Genomic DNA, 16,934 nt, shown 5'->3' on the forward strand with positions numbered 1-16,934 from the left:
GGCGACGAGGTGGGAGGTTTTAGGCGCATGGAGGGACTCAAAGACTGGGGATCATGAATATGAGCTTTGGCAGCGAGTTCCGAGATTCAAGAGCAATCCACCGAGACCAACGTCAACTCAGACGAGGGTCTTGAGGTGGGGAAAACGATTCCGACTGTAGCTTGTTTGTTTTTATTTAGGTAGAAGAAATTGAGTGACGATGATGGTGATGTTGGGTTTGGGTGGGAGTCAGAAGGCGGGCACTGCACAGACAAACAACGTACGTAGCGCAGTGGGTAAGATAAGGAAGGTGTGGCCCTGGCCTGGGGTTTCTGGGTCTGGGTCCGGGTTCTGCGTTGGTGGGAAAGCGGGACCGGAAGGGCCTACAGTTTCTGTTTACGGGTGGGTTGGGTGTATGCATCCTAAAAAATTGGTGTTGATACAGTGGAAGCTGCTGCTGTTACCGTTGAACAACAATGTCAGATCTTCTCCCAGATCAGACATATAAAAGTCTAAATCAAGCACGCAATTACTCTTTAGGCTGACGTAAAAATTGACGCCTTCCATCTCAATTCCATGAACCTCTCTGGACTTTGACGATAAAACTCATGGAACGACATTGTGTGGACCGCCATTTGGCCCACAGCCTAAGCTTGCTTGGCAGAAAAAGCTGTACCCGAGTCTCATTCGCGAGCCACGGATGTCACGAAAAGGTCACCGCTGATATTCACAGTGAGAGTCTTGTCTGTCTGTCTGTCCCGGTCCGTGGAACGTTCGTTGTTGGGCTATTTATCTATCGGGCGTCTAAAATAGAGAGCTCTCTCCAAGCTATGATCGAAGGATTACACGAGTCAGTTGAGCTAACGAAACGGAACGGGGAACAAATATCAGTCAGGCACCTGATGCTACACAGCATCACAACGAGATGACCGAACCAGCCAATCCATTTCTCGGTCTGATTCTTACAGAATTTTCCCGGACCTTTCTGTCCAGTCACTGGAATCTGCCGAAAGGCGTTTCGAAAAACGCATCATCGGTAACTCTATTGACAATGTGACAAGTGAGGAAAACCTGGGGATACCAATGAGAGAGAGAATGGACCGAGAAGCGACGCCTTCAAAAGGGTCAGGCCCGCTCGATCCCGGCGCCTTGGGCTTGATAGTCTCCGCTATGAACCAGGTTAATTGACCGGGATTAAGCAAACTTTGAACGTTGTTGACCGATGCAACCGGTCACAATCAGACAATGAACAGAGACATTATATGGAGAGACAACATCGTCGTCATGCTGAGCGGATTCTGCGTATGAATCGCGATCCTTCAATCCTTGGAAACTGCAAGACTCTCCTTCAGGACAACCCAATCGGTCAGGGATACCGACGGTCCGAAGTGAGCTGATCAAGGTCGCGACCAACCGAAGCAAAGATGGACAAATCCTTTGTTAGCGCCTTTGTCTAGCGGATATGCAGCGTGACGCTTGTCCTATTACCACCATTCAATCAACACCTGCGTCATTTATCCGACGGCCGCTCCGACTCCCGGAATATCATCGTTTTACCCCCCGGCTCCAGCTCGTATTTGGCTGCGTCCGTTGAATGATGCTCGGGTTGAGGTGGTGGTGTCTACGGTTGTCTGTGGTTGGAATCAGTCCAGAGGCTATTTGATGTACGTGCCTAGAAGGATCTTCAATAAATTCGAGATCTGGATTTTAGACGCATATCTTACGTCGCAGCCATAGGGTAGTTATGATTAGTTCCGTGCTGGTCTTGCTTGAAACCTGTTTGAATGTCATGATCATCAGCTAATAATCTCGACTATGTTACTATATACGAAGCCACACAAACAACTCTTCATAGCTTTGCTGATGGGCGATGTACAAAACCCAATTAAGCCATTAAACAACTAGCGTGCAAGGGAGATCTAACCCGGCATCAAAACCAGGCTTTGGTCTAGCCACGCTATCGATGGTCCAGCTCGTCGATGCCGACACCCCTGACAGAACTCCACCAGCGAATGAGGTATAATTTACACTTTGACCAGCGATTGTAAAACCTGGATTGGTATCTCTCTCGGTCTCCCCCTTGCTATCCCGGGGATCACACGACTTGATATCATCGAGCACTAACAATAGCTTGAGGGAGCTCCCCAGCTCTCCCCCCGCAGTTCAATCTAGCTGTCAGACTAACAATGGTTGCTAAACTAATCTGCTCAGGCGAATCGTACTTGTTCACGACCATTCCATAAGCTGTACAGACATGGGGATGAACAAAGCATCAAGTTCGAATCTTTGAGACGGGCATCTGGGATTTAGTTCCTGATAGCTCGTTCTTCTATAATCAGGAGGAGCAGATCACATGATTCTAAAGTGCCTAAATTACTACTTAAACTTAATATTCTTATTTCCGGTTTAGTAAGAGACTTAATTACTTAAAGTTATTTATCTTAAGATAATAAATTTTTATTAAATTAGAAGTAATTAATGTAAAAAAGAATTTTATATAAAACTTTAGAATAAAAAAAAACCTTATGTCCATATTAGTCTAACAGTATTAAGTATTATTCCTAAGCCCTAAGCCTTTAGGACCTATTCTCTGAGATTGTGATATGTCTATTAATCCAATTATCATATTTCCCGGCCGAGTCCCGTATGTGATCTGCTTCCGGCTCGGTCCGTTGAAGTGGAGGAAGACCCTGCGTCTCGGCAGCGTGGGGAAAGGATGCTACCTGGAGGTCTTGGCTTTCAGCTGGGCTTAAGTTCACTCTGGTCATGAACGTGCGGCTCTTCTTTACGATTGTCATCCTTGTCAGCGAGTGAATACCACCTGAGGTTGTCGAACAAACATTACTTGGGCTGTCATGGACCCAAAGCCTGGTGACCATGTTCAGAGCCTCCTGCTCACTGAACTTTTACAATCGCTTCTCAACAAATGAGGAACAGTACATATCAGCACGTTGAGGTCAAAGGTCACGATTGGGACCTCAAGGAGTGATGCCTAGACCCTAACATTGAGCCAGAAGCGACATGGCACGCAGAGCACACATGAGTAACATCAGTGTCATGATATTCCTTATCACATTAATTCACCCCAGAGGACTCCTCCCCTTTCAGTACATATACTGCTCGTCAAAATCCGTAAAAAGCCCATTCAGATCTTGATTTCCAGCCATACTCGATGCCCACGCATTCAAATCCAGCCCTCCACCATAAGGCAGACCAAACATCAAATTTTGATCTGTAACGGGGTCCCTGATGCCCCAATTCGCCTGCTGTTCAGGCGATTGCTGCTCACTTTCCGGCTCAGGTGGAGCTGCAGGAGCTGCATCATGACTGTCGTCGACAAAATCGGATTGTCGAAGAAGACTGTGTATCGCGAGTCGCTGGCGGATATATGCGTCTTTGGCGAGCTTCGAAGACTGGGCCGGATTCGGATCAGTCGTTGTTGTGATGGCGCGGTGGTCCGAAGACTCAAGCCACGCTTTGTGTTGCTGTATAACTCGTTCAAGTTCTTGTCGCTATTATCATATCAGCAGCTTGAACCTCAAGAGGCCTGGGTAAGCTTACCATGGATTTAAGTTGTTCTGAGAATGCAAAGTATCGTGTGATGACATCCAGACACAGCTGCGCCTTATTGATGGCCATCTGCATGGGCAGCCCAGTATTGTCCTTGCCCGTGTATGTTCCGAAGAGCACCAACCTGGCGGCATGGTACGTACAGATAGCTGCTTCAAACTCAAGTATTTCATTCTCTTCCTTATGCTGCACAAAGTCCGACAAGACTTTGACGATTTGTTCTGCATGCGATAGGCACTTGTCTTTCATCAACCCCTTCTCGGCTGCGGAAATCCCTTCAATCATGGTGTCTGGTGTAGACTCAGGATATCCAGTGAGGAAAATTCGGTAAAGGTCGCAGTGGGTTAAGTGCCAGCTCATGTGCTAGTTAGATGAATTAGCTAAGCCAGAGCATCATGCAATGATGCTTACCAATACAAAGTATTGTGGTGATAAATGAACGTCTTGTGTATATGAGGGTGGGTATTGATCACAAGGCGCAAGTCTGGTCCTTAAGCGAAGAAGATCATTCTGAAACTTTTCCATCGACGAAAGGAGTTCGGGGAGATTGACCTCTTTCACGTTTATTCGTCGATTGAGTCTTACAATCGCTCTTCGAATGAAAGCCACTCGCACAAACGCAGCTCGTATTCTCAGGACCTCTGGCTCAAGCCCCTTTCCAGGCTGTAAGTATCCAGTAGGGACGTGCCGTTCTTGCTGAAAGTCGGCGTCTTCGCAGGGGAGTTGTAGATAGATCGTGTCGGCGTCGAAAAGTTCGAACTCTTTCAGACCAACGCAAAAGCTATCTTCAAGCAAGGACAGAGACCAAAATGTTCGTCTGCGAACTTCTTGAGCGACGGGACTTAACTTGGAGTGTTCGTAGTTGAGGCGTATCGCTGCAGCCCATCTAGCTGCAAGTCCAGCCATTATGAATGCCCTGGGGAACTGTCCCACAGCAGCTCTGTATCGTATCAGGAGGAGAGATGCCTGTATCTTGAAAATGGAAGGTTGTTCGAGCCGGTCGAGTATAAGCTGCTCAGCTTCCCCAGCCCATGCATCGCGCTCGCCTTGACACTGGTCAAAGTAGATGGCCGTGATAGAGCAAATGGCTAACTGAAGCGCTCGATCGATGGTCTTGTCGTGACATCTTTGGATGACTGTGGCTTGGTGGAGGAAGCAGAAAGCAGAAAGGGGATAGAGCCGCTCGAAGTACTGATTGACGAGCGATATTATCGCCTCGTCGGGAATGAAAGGCGAAACTTCTTCGATTGAGTCAAATGGGATTGATTGGGAGCTTGAAGCGATACTTGGTCGTTGTTTTCTGGGTGAGATAGCAGTTTGAGATGCTGTCACGGAAACCGAGTCATCTCGAGACGACGAAGCTTCAGTCGTTGATGACCCAGCTTTTGAGACATATGTGCACGATCTATTTCGTCTTGTACAATTGGTACATTTCGGAACATCGCCAGAACATCGGACCTTCATTGCCCGACATTCCTGACAGGCTTTCGCACCACGACATTTTGGCGGTATACGAGGCGCAGACTGACCAGTGGAACCGTCCTGTTCAAAGGAACACTGAAAGTTGAGTCGTTCACAGGTACGGCATCGAGGAACTGTGCCGTCACATCGGACCTCCAGGAGTTAGTACCGACCGAGTACCGGGGAGTAAGTTTGTACCTACCTTACGGACTCGACACTGGACGCAAGCCGCTTTCATTTCAGGTTTTCGCACTGCTGGTTAAGAGTCTTTGAAGAACTTGGCGAGCCGACATTCCAATTCAATGAGGGTTAATGTTCAACGGCGGATATCTCTTTTCCGAAATGTTGGATGGGCTGGACTGACTTAGGGCAGAAGTGTCATATCCCGCTCTGCGAAATGAAAGTGCAAGGAATAAAATCTGTCCCCTTGCTAGCACACTACAATGCAGCTCGGAAAGGGTCAAGTTCCGACCATCTTTGTTAGTTGCTGCTGTAGAAATTGGAAGCACGCCATTCTGTGCAAAGAAGGTAACTTCATCTCGTCAACCACAGAAGTGTCCAATAAAGTTATGAGGTACTCCCCGTCACATCACTTTGGCCAGCGATGGCGTGCGGGGTCTCCGCAAAATGCGATACCCTGTATCCAATCATAAGATTCAATGACCGATACGCGCATTAACCATGTTTTCATGGTTGAGGTTATGTGTGCGAATCTCCGGGTTATTTCCTGCAACTCCCCGATGTTCCTTATCGAGGCTCACGCCAAGTTGCAAGTATGGCTGATGTGCAAAAGAACGAGACCTCAATTGAGGTGTCTTGTTCAGCGCGCCAATTCTTTGTTGGTGCACCATGCCACAAAAACCACTGTTTCCTACCTTTGAGCCGTTGAATATTCTTAAGGCACAATGGCAAGCATTATTCAATAGCGTACTTGGGCCATGTCCTTCATCATTTGCGAAGACCGTAACCGCTTCAGCAGTTTTCATGGGCCCTCGATTATTTTCCGAGAACCTAGAAAACGCATGTCAGACGAGATCGCTGGTGTTCGCAAGTTGTGCCACACCCAACGGGCTCGTGATGATCTTTGTTGAGAACCCGGATCATATGGCCAACGGAGCTCTTGGGGCATTTGTCCTAGACCAGAGGGTTGAAGAGAATATGCTCCAATTACCGAATCCACTAATACATGAGATTTCGGCGTGCTGGATTGTCAATACCTAATGGTCCAACGATAGCTTGTCCGGTGGCCATGAGCAGAAACCTATTGTGGTTCTTGCTTGATCACCGGCTCTCTCTTCACCTCATCTGACTCAGCGTACTGGGGAACTGGAGGGGATTTATATTCAGTGTCCTCCTGCTTTATTCCTTGGCTGTTCACATCGGAATACTGCTCGATTGGAACGGGAAGAGCGGTAAGAGAGCTGCTCTCTGCATCCCTAGCCTGGGAGGAGCTCCTCTGAGCCACTTGCGCTGCTTGTCGCGCCGAGTCTTCTCTTACGACTCCCGAGTTATTGCCACGGCCCAACAGACGCCTATTTGGCTGTCCCCTGTTACCTCTGCCATTGCCCCGGCCGCGAGCTTGAACGCGACTGCGATGGCGGCGACGTAAACGGGGACCATGGTGTTGGCCTGGGACTTGAGCTGGATAATTGCCTTTACCCTGTGTGAGTTGAGGTAGATGCGCTTGACCTTGAGCTGCATTATTCACCTGACCCTGTTGGGGTGGAGGCATGTATGCAGGCACAGGATGCGCATAAGGATAATAACCTGGCGGCACCGCGTTTTGGTACACCACCGGGACGTAAGGAGAAGGATACACATATGGATAGGGCGGCGCAGCGTAAGGGACTTGTCCATACGCTGGGTATGCCACAACTGGGGGAGGAGGAGGGAAAGGAACAGGTTGGTAGGCCTGAGGGTAGCCTTGAAGCACCGCTGGAACGGGATATGTTCCATATCTTGCAGGATCAGGCGCTTGCCCTTGGACACCTCCAATTTGAGGGTGACCCATGTTTCTTCCTCCGGAATACTGACCGCGTCCGCGTCGGGACAGGCCTCTACGGCTGTTGCCACGAGTTCGGTTGTTCATCGTTGCTGTTTCTGCTGTTGTTGCTTTTGTAATAGAAGAGCAGAGATGTTGACGACGATGAAGTTAACGGAAAAGAAAAAGAAGAGAGGGAGAAGGGAAAGGCGGGGGTAGGAAAAGAAAATAAAAGAAGTAAGAGGTTGCGCGCACCTGCCCGCCGGCCCTGCCACTGCCAGACACCTGGTCCAAGACTGTCAAACCTGGAAACGGGCCATCAAAAGCCTTGCGTTCAATATGAGTCGGGACCAATCATCAGTAATGAACTTGGAGATTCTTCTAGCGTCTCTCTGTTGCGATGATCCTCTCACGAGAATTACCAAAAAAAGAGAAGAAGATCGATTCTTGAGTGGGATTCCAAGACCGAAGGCAAAGAACTAACAACTGGACGGATCAGGACCAATATTGATAGCTTTGCGGCGTGGGGGAACGACTCAACATTGCAGACTTGACGGATGTTGACAACACACTGCCCAAGTTTGATAGATGTAGAAGGGCACTGAAATAAAGTCCAGAGTAACTCGATGGCACCCAAGGCCTCTTTGATGCCGCGATGAACGTGATGGAGAATCTATGAGCTAGCGAAGAGAGAAAACACATCGCACAACCCACCTTGGTGACGGTATCTTGGGGTTGAAGCATCAGTCACAGTTTGTTCATCTATGTGGCAAAACCAGCATATGTTCTTCACGTCAATTCCATCTTAAACGCCTATCCTTCTCTTTGACCACCTCATGTCTAACTGTTAGTGTATCTACATATTCCCCCTTTCCGTCAGAGTCTGCATAGCTAATCGCGATACTGCTTGGTTGGTTTCGAGAAAGTAGATGCCCTTGCTTCGGCACGTCGGGTGTGCCTCTTTCGATGGCCCGTGAACTTGATCCGGAATCACGTTTGCACAGAATACTGTAAACCCGACACTCGTTCTAGTTCAGTCTGTATACACGATTTTGCGGGGAGCCTGACCGGCATCCATTCGGCCATGCTATGTTCTGGCCTATCCTTGTTCTTACTGCCATCCGAATTGGCCAGCATCTCGCCTCCTTGAAAAGGCCTCAGGAGGGTTGCAGTTGTTGACTGGGCCTCTGAAGGTAAGGCCTAGCTTGACTACATAGAAGCAGAGGCGACTGGACACCAAGACTCGACCTGGCATCCGACTATATGGTGGCCCTATCATCCATAGACCGGCGAAAAGACTTCGAAAGGCTCAACGCCCTATTTCACGACCGGTTTCTGACTGCAGAAATGATGATCCAGTAAGTTGCCATAGAATGCAACATGGCCAGAGCCATTAAAGTCCCGTCATATGTAATCCTTCACATCTTATTCTCTCCCATGGCAGATGTTGCGTCAGAAACCTCTTCCTTTATGACCATGGCGACCCCTCTAACGGCCCTCATCATCGGACAGGTGCCCTTTGAAGAAATCCAGGAAGTATTGTATTGGGTCCGCATTCATGGTTCCTTGAGTTGCTGACGGCTGAGTACCACCTTTGGAGCCTTTGTTGACTGGACCAGATATGGAACCACTTCCCGAACCCTGTACAGTCTGATTCCAACCATGGATTTGTGTTGACTGGCCTTTCTTTTGGGGCCAGAGGTCGACCTCAACTTTTGATAACTCTTCTTGAGAAAGGGTCCTCTTTCGTCCGTGAACAGCAGCCCAGATGTCTTTTGACGCAAGAGGTAACATCCGGTGGAGGCTCCCCAGATCATCCCCTTCCCAGTATAACCAATCCGACCCGCAACGTTTTCCTGCTTGCCCCCGGCCTCCGATTTCTATAAGCAGAAGCCTCTGTCATGAGGAACACAGGACATACTAGAAACGCGAGTGACCTCATGACTCGCAAACTGAGCTTCCTCGGCCACATACTCATTGCGCGGGGCTGCCGTAGCTAGGAGCCTCCTGTTCATTTCCGTGATAACCATAGCCATCCTCCTCATCCACTTGCTGACCCCACTGTTGACAGTCATCATATTCCTGATAGCCATAACCATCACCTCCATCCCATTGTCGATACCACTGTTGAGAGTTATCATAGTTGGAATAGTCTTAATAGCCTTGTTCTCGGCCATAGCTGTCATGTCTCCCGGCTGCATAAAAGCCCCGGCCACTCGCACCACCAACCCGAAATGCTGGGTCAGCAGCACGACCAGGGCCTTCATAGAAGTTGGGCCCTCCAGCTCCAGCTCCACGACCCCTAACAAAACCACGACCGCGACCTCCAGCCGCGTATGGTGTGTAGCCTCCACGACCACGACGGCCTCGAACAACTCCTCTGCCGCGTCCTCGACCGCATCCACGACCACCACTCTCGTTCTGAGGCCTATCATAAGGACCCGCGCGGAATGAATGACCGCCGTTTCCCCTTCTCTTATTCTTTTGCATTGTGTTCGTCTATCTGTAAGTTAGTATCTGCCATGTAGTTATAATGTGTGCTCTTACGAAAAATTCGTTTTTTCTTTTTTTGAGTTGAGTCGAGAATCAGAAAGGGAGGAAGATTGGCGTATGAGGTAGGTGCGACTGTCAGGCAGCTGCAAGGTGATGGGTGGTGTCAGCAACTGATACCGGCCCTTGGCTTTCCACCATGAAAATGCAACTTTTGCACTAATGGGACAGGCTTTTACTTACATTCACAAAATTATTCTCATTCTTTTACCTACCTATCGCTAATCATCACCATGGAGGAGGACGGGGAGTACTGCCAATGCATAGGTGAAAATCAACCAAGAGAAACCGAAGCACGGCCAGCAGATTACCTTAAGAACCGGCCCCAGACCCCCCCAAAGAGTTCCAACAAGCCATTTGCAAAAGTCAATCAATTCCCCGGATACAATCCGACTACACAGCAAAGACGCCGCTTCATGTTCCCGCTCTTCGAACGATGGCTTCGATGGAAGAATTTCGCAGTCAATTAGTGGGAGATGCGCCAGAGAACACAAGCTATCTTAGAGTCTTCTAAGGGCAGATCGCTGTCCACGATCGGTTCGTATCGAGAGAAGCGAGAGTTAGACATTGCTGTCGACTTCTTCATGTGGCGTTACAATGGTTGACCCCCCCATACCCTCTGATCTTGAATACGATACTTACTGTCTTTAATCTAGCTCCAAAAGCTCCAGGTCATGTCACCCTGAAACAACGGCAGTGGCCATGGTATCCGGATGGAACTGTCGAATGCCGAATGAAGTTCAATAGGGGATATGAAATGTTGCGGCAACTGTATGACAAGCCACTTGATACTTCCAGCAGTATCAGTACATCCACATGCCCTTGGACTCTGGGTGCCCGCAAGAGAAAATATATCGAAAGCTCAGAGTCCTCAAAAAGACCCAAGAAGCGTCGCTGGGGAGGCATGGACAATGGGAACGACGACCCCGGGCAAGACGAACCCTCACGTCGCCCAAGCTGGTTTAGGAGTTCAGCCGAGTGTCCTCCAGTATTTGACTGACGGATTTCGACGCAAAGGCAGGCCTTTTCACTCCAGGAGAGACAGTGCTTTTATCTACAGATAGTGAGCGCCGCCAAGATGGCCGTTGTTAAATGGGTTTGAGGAGAGCCTCGGATCGAGGAGTTTCTTGTATCGATATTATTAGGACAGCGTTTGACCACAATTTGGATACAAACATGGCGACCACAGTTACAGCGTTTTGTTTAGATTATTCCGCATATTCGAGTTATTCTCATTGTATTTGTGAAATTCTTGTAATACATACATCCGAGGAGGTGGCTAAGGGTGTGGTAAGCGTACCAAGTGATTCCCCTGAAATGACCATTGCCCAAAATTCCATTGTCCACGACGGCAATATTCCAGCACACAAAACTCCAACAATCTCAATTTTCATCAGATATCTTCCTCAACCTCACTCAAGAGCCTTCCAATCAACTGATCCGAGTCGTTACCAACCGTTCGGGGTACGGGTCCTGCTAGTTACTCGGTCTCACATCCTCATCGCGTTTGAAGCAAAACCGTCTGATCGAGTGGAACACGGTAACCTTGACCTGCCTGCAACGAACGACATCATGCTCCCCATTCCCGCAGATGTTATCATTCCAGGAACCGAAGCTGTATCCATACTTGACGATATCTTGAACGCAGTACCACGAGTTCTCATGTCCTGTTTCAAGGAATTCTCTGAATCGCCTAAAGACCCTGTCGACGTACAAGTGGCCTCTGAAGATTTCCTTCATCTCATCATCAAAATTTTCGTCTTCCACGACGGGGAAATAGCCACCAAGCAATATCAGGTTGTTCGAAGGGTCAGCCACAGGTGTCTCTGGTGGTGTTGCGGCAGTCGTAACCGAAGATATGCGTCTTTGGCTTGGTGGTGGCGTGGCAATGTGCCACTCGTACTCGTTGAATTTGTTCCCCTTCTCGTCGGGAGAGCTCGGCTTTGAGGGAATCATGTCGTCTAGATCGCCAACTTCATCGAAATTGCTTCCGTCTACGGTGATGGGGGATTCTCCTGTGTATTGATCTTGCGCTGCGTGAGTGGCCTCGTTCTGTGATCGCAAAGAAGCTTCAAGCTCCCGACATCGCTCTTGAGCCTCTTTGAGAGCTGTCTGGCTGTCGTTCAGGTTCTGATGCGCAGTCATGTTGTCGTTTCTCAAGAGGTCGATCTCCAAGCTCTTTCGAGCATTCTCTGATCGTTCTTTGGCCAGAGTCCTCCTCTGCTTTCGGAGGTCCTGTCGCAATTTGCTTGTTTCATAGAGCGCTGAAACATTCTCCTTCTCCAGTTGTCGCTTGGTGCGCTCGAGACGTTTGTTTCGTCTATCCATGTCAAGGCTCTTGTTTTTGCTGGGACCTCTGCGAGTGAGCGCTTTTCGTGCCGGAATAATGGGCTTCTGAGGTTGCTTCTGGTGATTGACTTAGCTATGGCACCGCGTGCATATTTCTTTCACTGACTTACCGGGAGTTCAATGCCCTGGAACTGAATTCTGCGCTTGGGTGTCTTCTTACAATTTGCCTTCAAACCCCTCAGGCATTTGATGTTGTTGTCAAGTTGCCGTTCCATCTCCCTAAACTGTTTGCCATCTGGAAACTCGTCAAGCCTCTTCTAAAGGCGACTCATCATATCTTTCCTCAGATGCATCTTGCCAATCTTCTCATCAAGGAGCCACTTGGGGTGATGACTGTCTTTCGCATTCTGAACTGACTCAGTGACACGTCTGAGTTCTCGGATCGCAGCTTCAAGGGGCGTTCCATTTGTGCGCATAGAGCTGCGCACTAATTCGAGAACATTTCGTATTTCTGTGTCCAGTTGCAGGTCCATTTTTGTTGTGTGTAGATATCTCGTATCGCACGCGATTTCCTGTTGTTTACTTTCTCGGAGCAGAGAGCGGACTGCACGGTGACGATAGCGGCAAGTCACGTGGTCACCCTTAGAGCAGACAGGCATTTGTTGAGCTTCGACCGGCCATCAAGCGACTTGAGCAATTGAACATAGACTCGAATCTATCTTTCATAGTATCTGATTATATCCTATCCTTTTGTGTCTAATATTTTGTTTCGTTTCCGGTGGCTTACACAACACTCCAGAGGGACGTCTGAGTCTTCGACTGTACTAGCCTTTATCGCCAACTTAGCATTAGTCGAGATATCAGTGCAACGGAGATCTCTGTGTTCAGTCACCTGTCTATTTGGTGCTAATGGTTGCTTAATTTAAGCGGTCCTTCAACAGCTCGAACCATCCCCTGTCCACTACCAGTACGTAATTCTACTGCTTTCAGACATCCTCATCCATGGCGTCCTCGTCGACGACAGCCTTCTCATCTCCAATAACAACTAACCCTGGAACCTCCTCATCATCTTCGTCATCCTCCAACTCTACAATGCGATCGCCGTTTCCAGTTGGCAAACCGTTGCCATTCGAATAATTATCTCTATCAAGGATTCCATTTCCATTCGAATAGGTGTTCCGGTTTAGGATCCTGCTCCCGTTCGAATGATTATTTCTATGAGATAGCCCGTTCCGAATTGATACCTCCTTTCCATTAGGTTCTCCATCTTCGTTTGGTACACCGTTTCCATTTTGCTGACCATTTCTAACAAGCCGGGCGTTCGACCACAGGTAGAGTCCCATCAGGATGTAGTGTTTCTGTATGATTTCGTGTGCTCTTGGGTCGCTTCTATCTACTGGGATATAGAAACTAAGGATAAAACTGACGTATGAGGTGGAGAGTTGCTTGTAGTAGCCAATGAGCTTTCCCTAACTGTCGCATTGACCAGACCACAAGTCATCCCACTGGCGCGACCGCACCATGACATTGGGTACGAACCTCTCACCGCTTGGAAGATCTGGGAAATCTCCAAAGAAATGACTCTTGATAGTAGCAGCCACATCGATAGTAGTTACCGGTGCACGACAGAATGGTCGGCGACTGGCACCCATTGTGAAGGAAATCTTGTTTGCTGCACGAAACCTCCGCTTCAGGTAAGTATCGATGTCTCTGCAAATGTCACTCAGACTGGTCTCATTATCCACGTTTCCAACCCAAAGAATCTCAATCCCGAAGAAGTTCTCTTCAACCACGGCCAAGTCGCCGATGTAGTGGATGATATTTGTTTGGCGCGACGCTTTGTCGGGATTGATAATGGTCATCCTTCGATGGTTCCTATCCCCTCCATTGGGGAGATGTTGCAGTTGCGTGCGGTATACCTTCCAATAGCTATCAACGTAATTATGCCAGGGATCTCTGGGCTCATAGTATTTTGGGAGGATAAACCGATTAAGTGTTCCTTGTCGAGAGAAGGTTATGGTCTTGTCAGGGCGTGGATAGATCTTTTGATTTTGATATGGACTTTCGAGAGGAAGTTTGCCATCCGCCATCTTGGCTCAATGAGTAACGAATTCACGTACGATGTTGTGTATACCTAAGGTAAGAATACCTAGACGGAAGATGATGAATGGTGATAGAGAATGCGAAACGAAATGAGGGTGTTGAGTGTCAGCTGAATTGCACAGTTGAAGGTCGTTCCTTACTGACAGACTGAAATACGAGGGCCCCTCTCAGCGTGGAATTAGGAGAAGAAGCTAAGAATAGGGCATCAGGAAGGCGCTGAGAGGTGTCTTTGACACCATGGGTAAGCTCTACACAACAGCTCACAGATTTTACTTCACCATGTCAAGCAATTCTGCCTTCACTCGTCTTGGGATCCATCAATACCTAGACTGTAAACTTCTACGTATCCAAGAGCAATACAATATTGGCATCTATATCAAGCTATTCAAGTACAAAATCAAAACACAAACATTTCACCAGACGGAAACTCAAAGCCCTGCTGTCCCATGCCCGAAAGGCCTGACACTCAGTTCTTACCGTACCCCTACGACGAACAATAGACTCACACATGGCAGTATAAAGTACACTGATCTCTCAAACCTCGTCGGGATTCCTGTGAAACCCGAGAGACCGGCCAGAGGCCCCTTGCATCTTGAAAGCTTCTGTTCCCTTGTGACGATTGGATCTGAGAGTCCGGTCCCAGTCTTCCCAGAGCCTAGCGGGGATCCAGTTCCAGTCAGAGATCTTGGTTCTAGCCCTCCGTGAGGCTCGAGACGCTGTAGTATAGAATCCAAGCACAGAAGAGCCTTCCTCCCGCTGAATGAGCTCGGCCCAATTGACCAGATGCAGAACATCATCCGTGCATTCCAGATGTTCTCCTGATGAAAAGTCGACTATCTCCCACCTGTTTCTGCTCTTCGTGACTATGGCGACCTGGTTCGAGTACGCCCGCATGAAGTGCCGACACAGCTGGTTATAATCGTCTTCCTCGATTTTGAAGTCTCTGTGGAAGAAGCCATCGACGGAAGGCATTACAATCCCTTCACGGGCTGCCAAAGCGGAGATAGATTGTCTGTAAGTCATCCACTTTGACCTCGCCAACGTGGAGGCTGAGATCCGGCCATCAATAACATGTGAAGCGGTGCTGTTGGGACAAAAGCCTGCAGCATGCTTCGCCCAGACAGCCTCCATCAAGCCCAGCTTGGACCATAGGGTGCCGTACCGAGCAATTGCGGCGGCGCTGCTAAAGTCAATAAGGCTTCGAATTTCCAGGTCGACATTCCCGTTGTAGTCTTGCCAATTGACTTCGACTAGTCGCTTCATGCCGACCCAGAGAGCCGCAACCAGGTGCATCTTGAGCTGACTGAGATTTGGCGCAGATTGAATTGCCGTGGCATGTGCGGCCTTGCCATTATGCATTATAATCTGGTTGAGGTCGTGGAAGAACCTCGCACGGTCGGCAGGGATGGCTGTACCAAGCGCAAAATCAGTAAAAGTGAGGCCAATGAGGCCTTGGACCTGCAAGCGCTTCCAAGTTTGATCGAGAACAGCCCCAATATCATAATAATCAATGCCATCGCGCGCGGCTGTGGGAGAAAGGACATTGTTCTGATTAGTACCTCCGTTTTCGACGTTCAAGATTTCAAGAATCTCGAACGTTTGATCAGGCCAGTCTTCTAGATCCGTCCATGCCGCGACAAATCCGTCAATCTGCTCGCAGGCAAACTTCATGCGACGAGGGAAATCGAATTTGGGAGACGTAATGTAGTTTGCAGGTGCATAGAAGCGGACTTTCGTGTCATCGATGTTGAACCACGACGCCGCAGATATCTGGGCTTCGCGCTCTCGCTTCGACAGCTTGAGTGTGACTTCAGCCTCGTGGCCAGTCTGCCGATCCAAAATACGTCGTCTCCGCACAACGCTTCCTACTATGTGCACATTTCCAGAAATCTCAAGAGCGAAGTCGGCCTCAAAGGTCTCGGGAAAGGAAATCAGCATATTTTCATTGCTGGCCTTGATGATGTCTAGAATCCCGGGGTGGATCACTTGGACCTGTCTGAAGTCCTGGATGAACGGGTCTCCGCGCCATTCATCAGGCATAAGATCCTCTCCGCAGAAAGTGATGATAGTATTCTTCTGATTTTGTCCTTCTTTTCCGATCCACGACTTGATCTTGCGCAGTACTTTGTTCATGTCGGCCGAGGCAACGTGTTTGGGGGCGTAGCGATCTTCTAGTTCGGGTAGTTCAAAGAACTGGCAGTAATCGAAGTGATTGAACAACTTGGTGATGAATGGGTGGATGCGCTCAGATGACATGGTCATTAGCCTCACAACGGTGTTTGGGTTCTGCTGATTGTCATTGAATGTGGAAGCGAAGACCGTCGCAGCGTTCAGCGCCAGGACAAATTCCGCACTGAAATCAGGGTCGACGTCCATCAAGAACATTGTGAACGGATGACAGAAGTTCTGGGAAGCTTGATTCCAGAAGAGAGGGTCTCGAAAGCTCTTGAGAAGAGTGAAAAGCTTGCCGTACGAATAGACTGCCACATCCGATGTGACCAGTTGTCCATCTTGTAAAGCTGCTCGTCTGGTTGCGGTGACTCTGGGCATCAGGTTCTTATCCATCATTGCCTTTTTGCTTTCCGCGACGACAACAACGATCTTGGTATCATAGAGAAGTCTCCGGAGATACAACTTGTCCGGGATCTCAAAGATGTTTCCAACAGCGGCCTTGAACTTGAGATGGCCGAAGATGTCGCCCTCTAGCTTAGGGAGTTCGATCCAATCATCGATCTCGGCGAGGACATTATCGAAGGCTTCCTGAAAGGCCATTTTGTTTGCCTGTACTGATAGGGTGGAGATGGATACTGGTATCCGCAGACTGGGTGGGAGTATTGATGGGTATTATACATCTTTCAGGAGCCGGTACTGGTATAACAAAGAAACTTCAACAACTTGGACTCCAAATTAAATAAATTCAAGTCCCACTCCTTCGTCGGATCGTATCTGTTTGCAATTTAGTATAGTGTTGACGTGAGATGCTCCATGGGGCGATGGGACG

General features: G+C 48.8%; 3 protein-coding genes across 3 annotated transcripts; all 3 read right to left on the reverse strand.

Moving 5' to 3' along the window:
• Window positions 1-3,083: 3,083 nt before the first annotated feature.
• FOBCDRAFT_257691 (uncharacterized protein) lies at window positions 3,084-5,248 on the reverse strand (the record flags this gene model as incomplete). Its single annotated transcript, XM_059611206.1, has 4 exons — window positions 3,084-3,491; window positions 3,541-3,912; window positions 3,961-5,106; window positions 5,213-5,248. 4 exons carry the CDS (start codon window positions 5,246-5,248, stop codon window positions 3,084-3,086), a joined length of 1,962 nt encoding a protein of 653 aa, XP_059466822.1.
• Window positions 5,249-6,271: 1,023 nt separating this feature from the next.
• FOBCDRAFT_269984 (uncharacterized protein) lies at window positions 6,272-7,099 on the reverse strand (the record flags this gene model as incomplete). The annotated part of the gene is made up of 1 exon (XM_054703482.1): window positions 6,272-7,099. The coding sequence occupies one exon, from the start codon at window positions 7,097-7,099 to the stop codon at window positions 6,272-6,274; it is 828 nt and encodes a 275-aa protein (XP_054559457.1).
• Window positions 7,100-8,479: 1,380 nt separating this feature from the next.
• FOBCDRAFT_248380 (uncharacterized protein) lies at window positions 8,480-16,705 on the reverse strand (the record flags this gene model as incomplete). The annotated part of the gene is made up of 13 exons (XM_054703484.2): window positions 8,480-8,811; window positions 8,913-9,186; window positions 9,221-9,293; window positions 9,365-9,494; window positions 11,026-11,947; window positions 12,001-12,125; window positions 12,159-12,310; window positions 12,463-12,545; window positions 12,618-12,726; window positions 12,881-13,252; window positions 13,370-13,920; window positions 14,078-14,179; window positions 14,474-16,705. 13 exons carry the CDS (start codon window positions 16,703-16,705, stop codon window positions 8,480-8,482), a joined length of 5,457 nt encoding a protein of 1,818 aa, XP_054559459.2.
• Between the last annotated feature and the right edge of the window lie 229 nt (window positions 16,706-16,934).

The sequence above is a fragment of the Fusarium oxysporum genome, chromosome II (assembly GCF_013085055.1).
Source record: "Fusarium oxysporum Fo47 chromosome II, complete sequence".
NCBI classification, from domain to species: domain Eukaryota; kingdom Fungi; phylum Ascomycota; class Sordariomycetes; order Hypocreales; family Nectriaceae; genus Fusarium; species Fusarium oxysporum.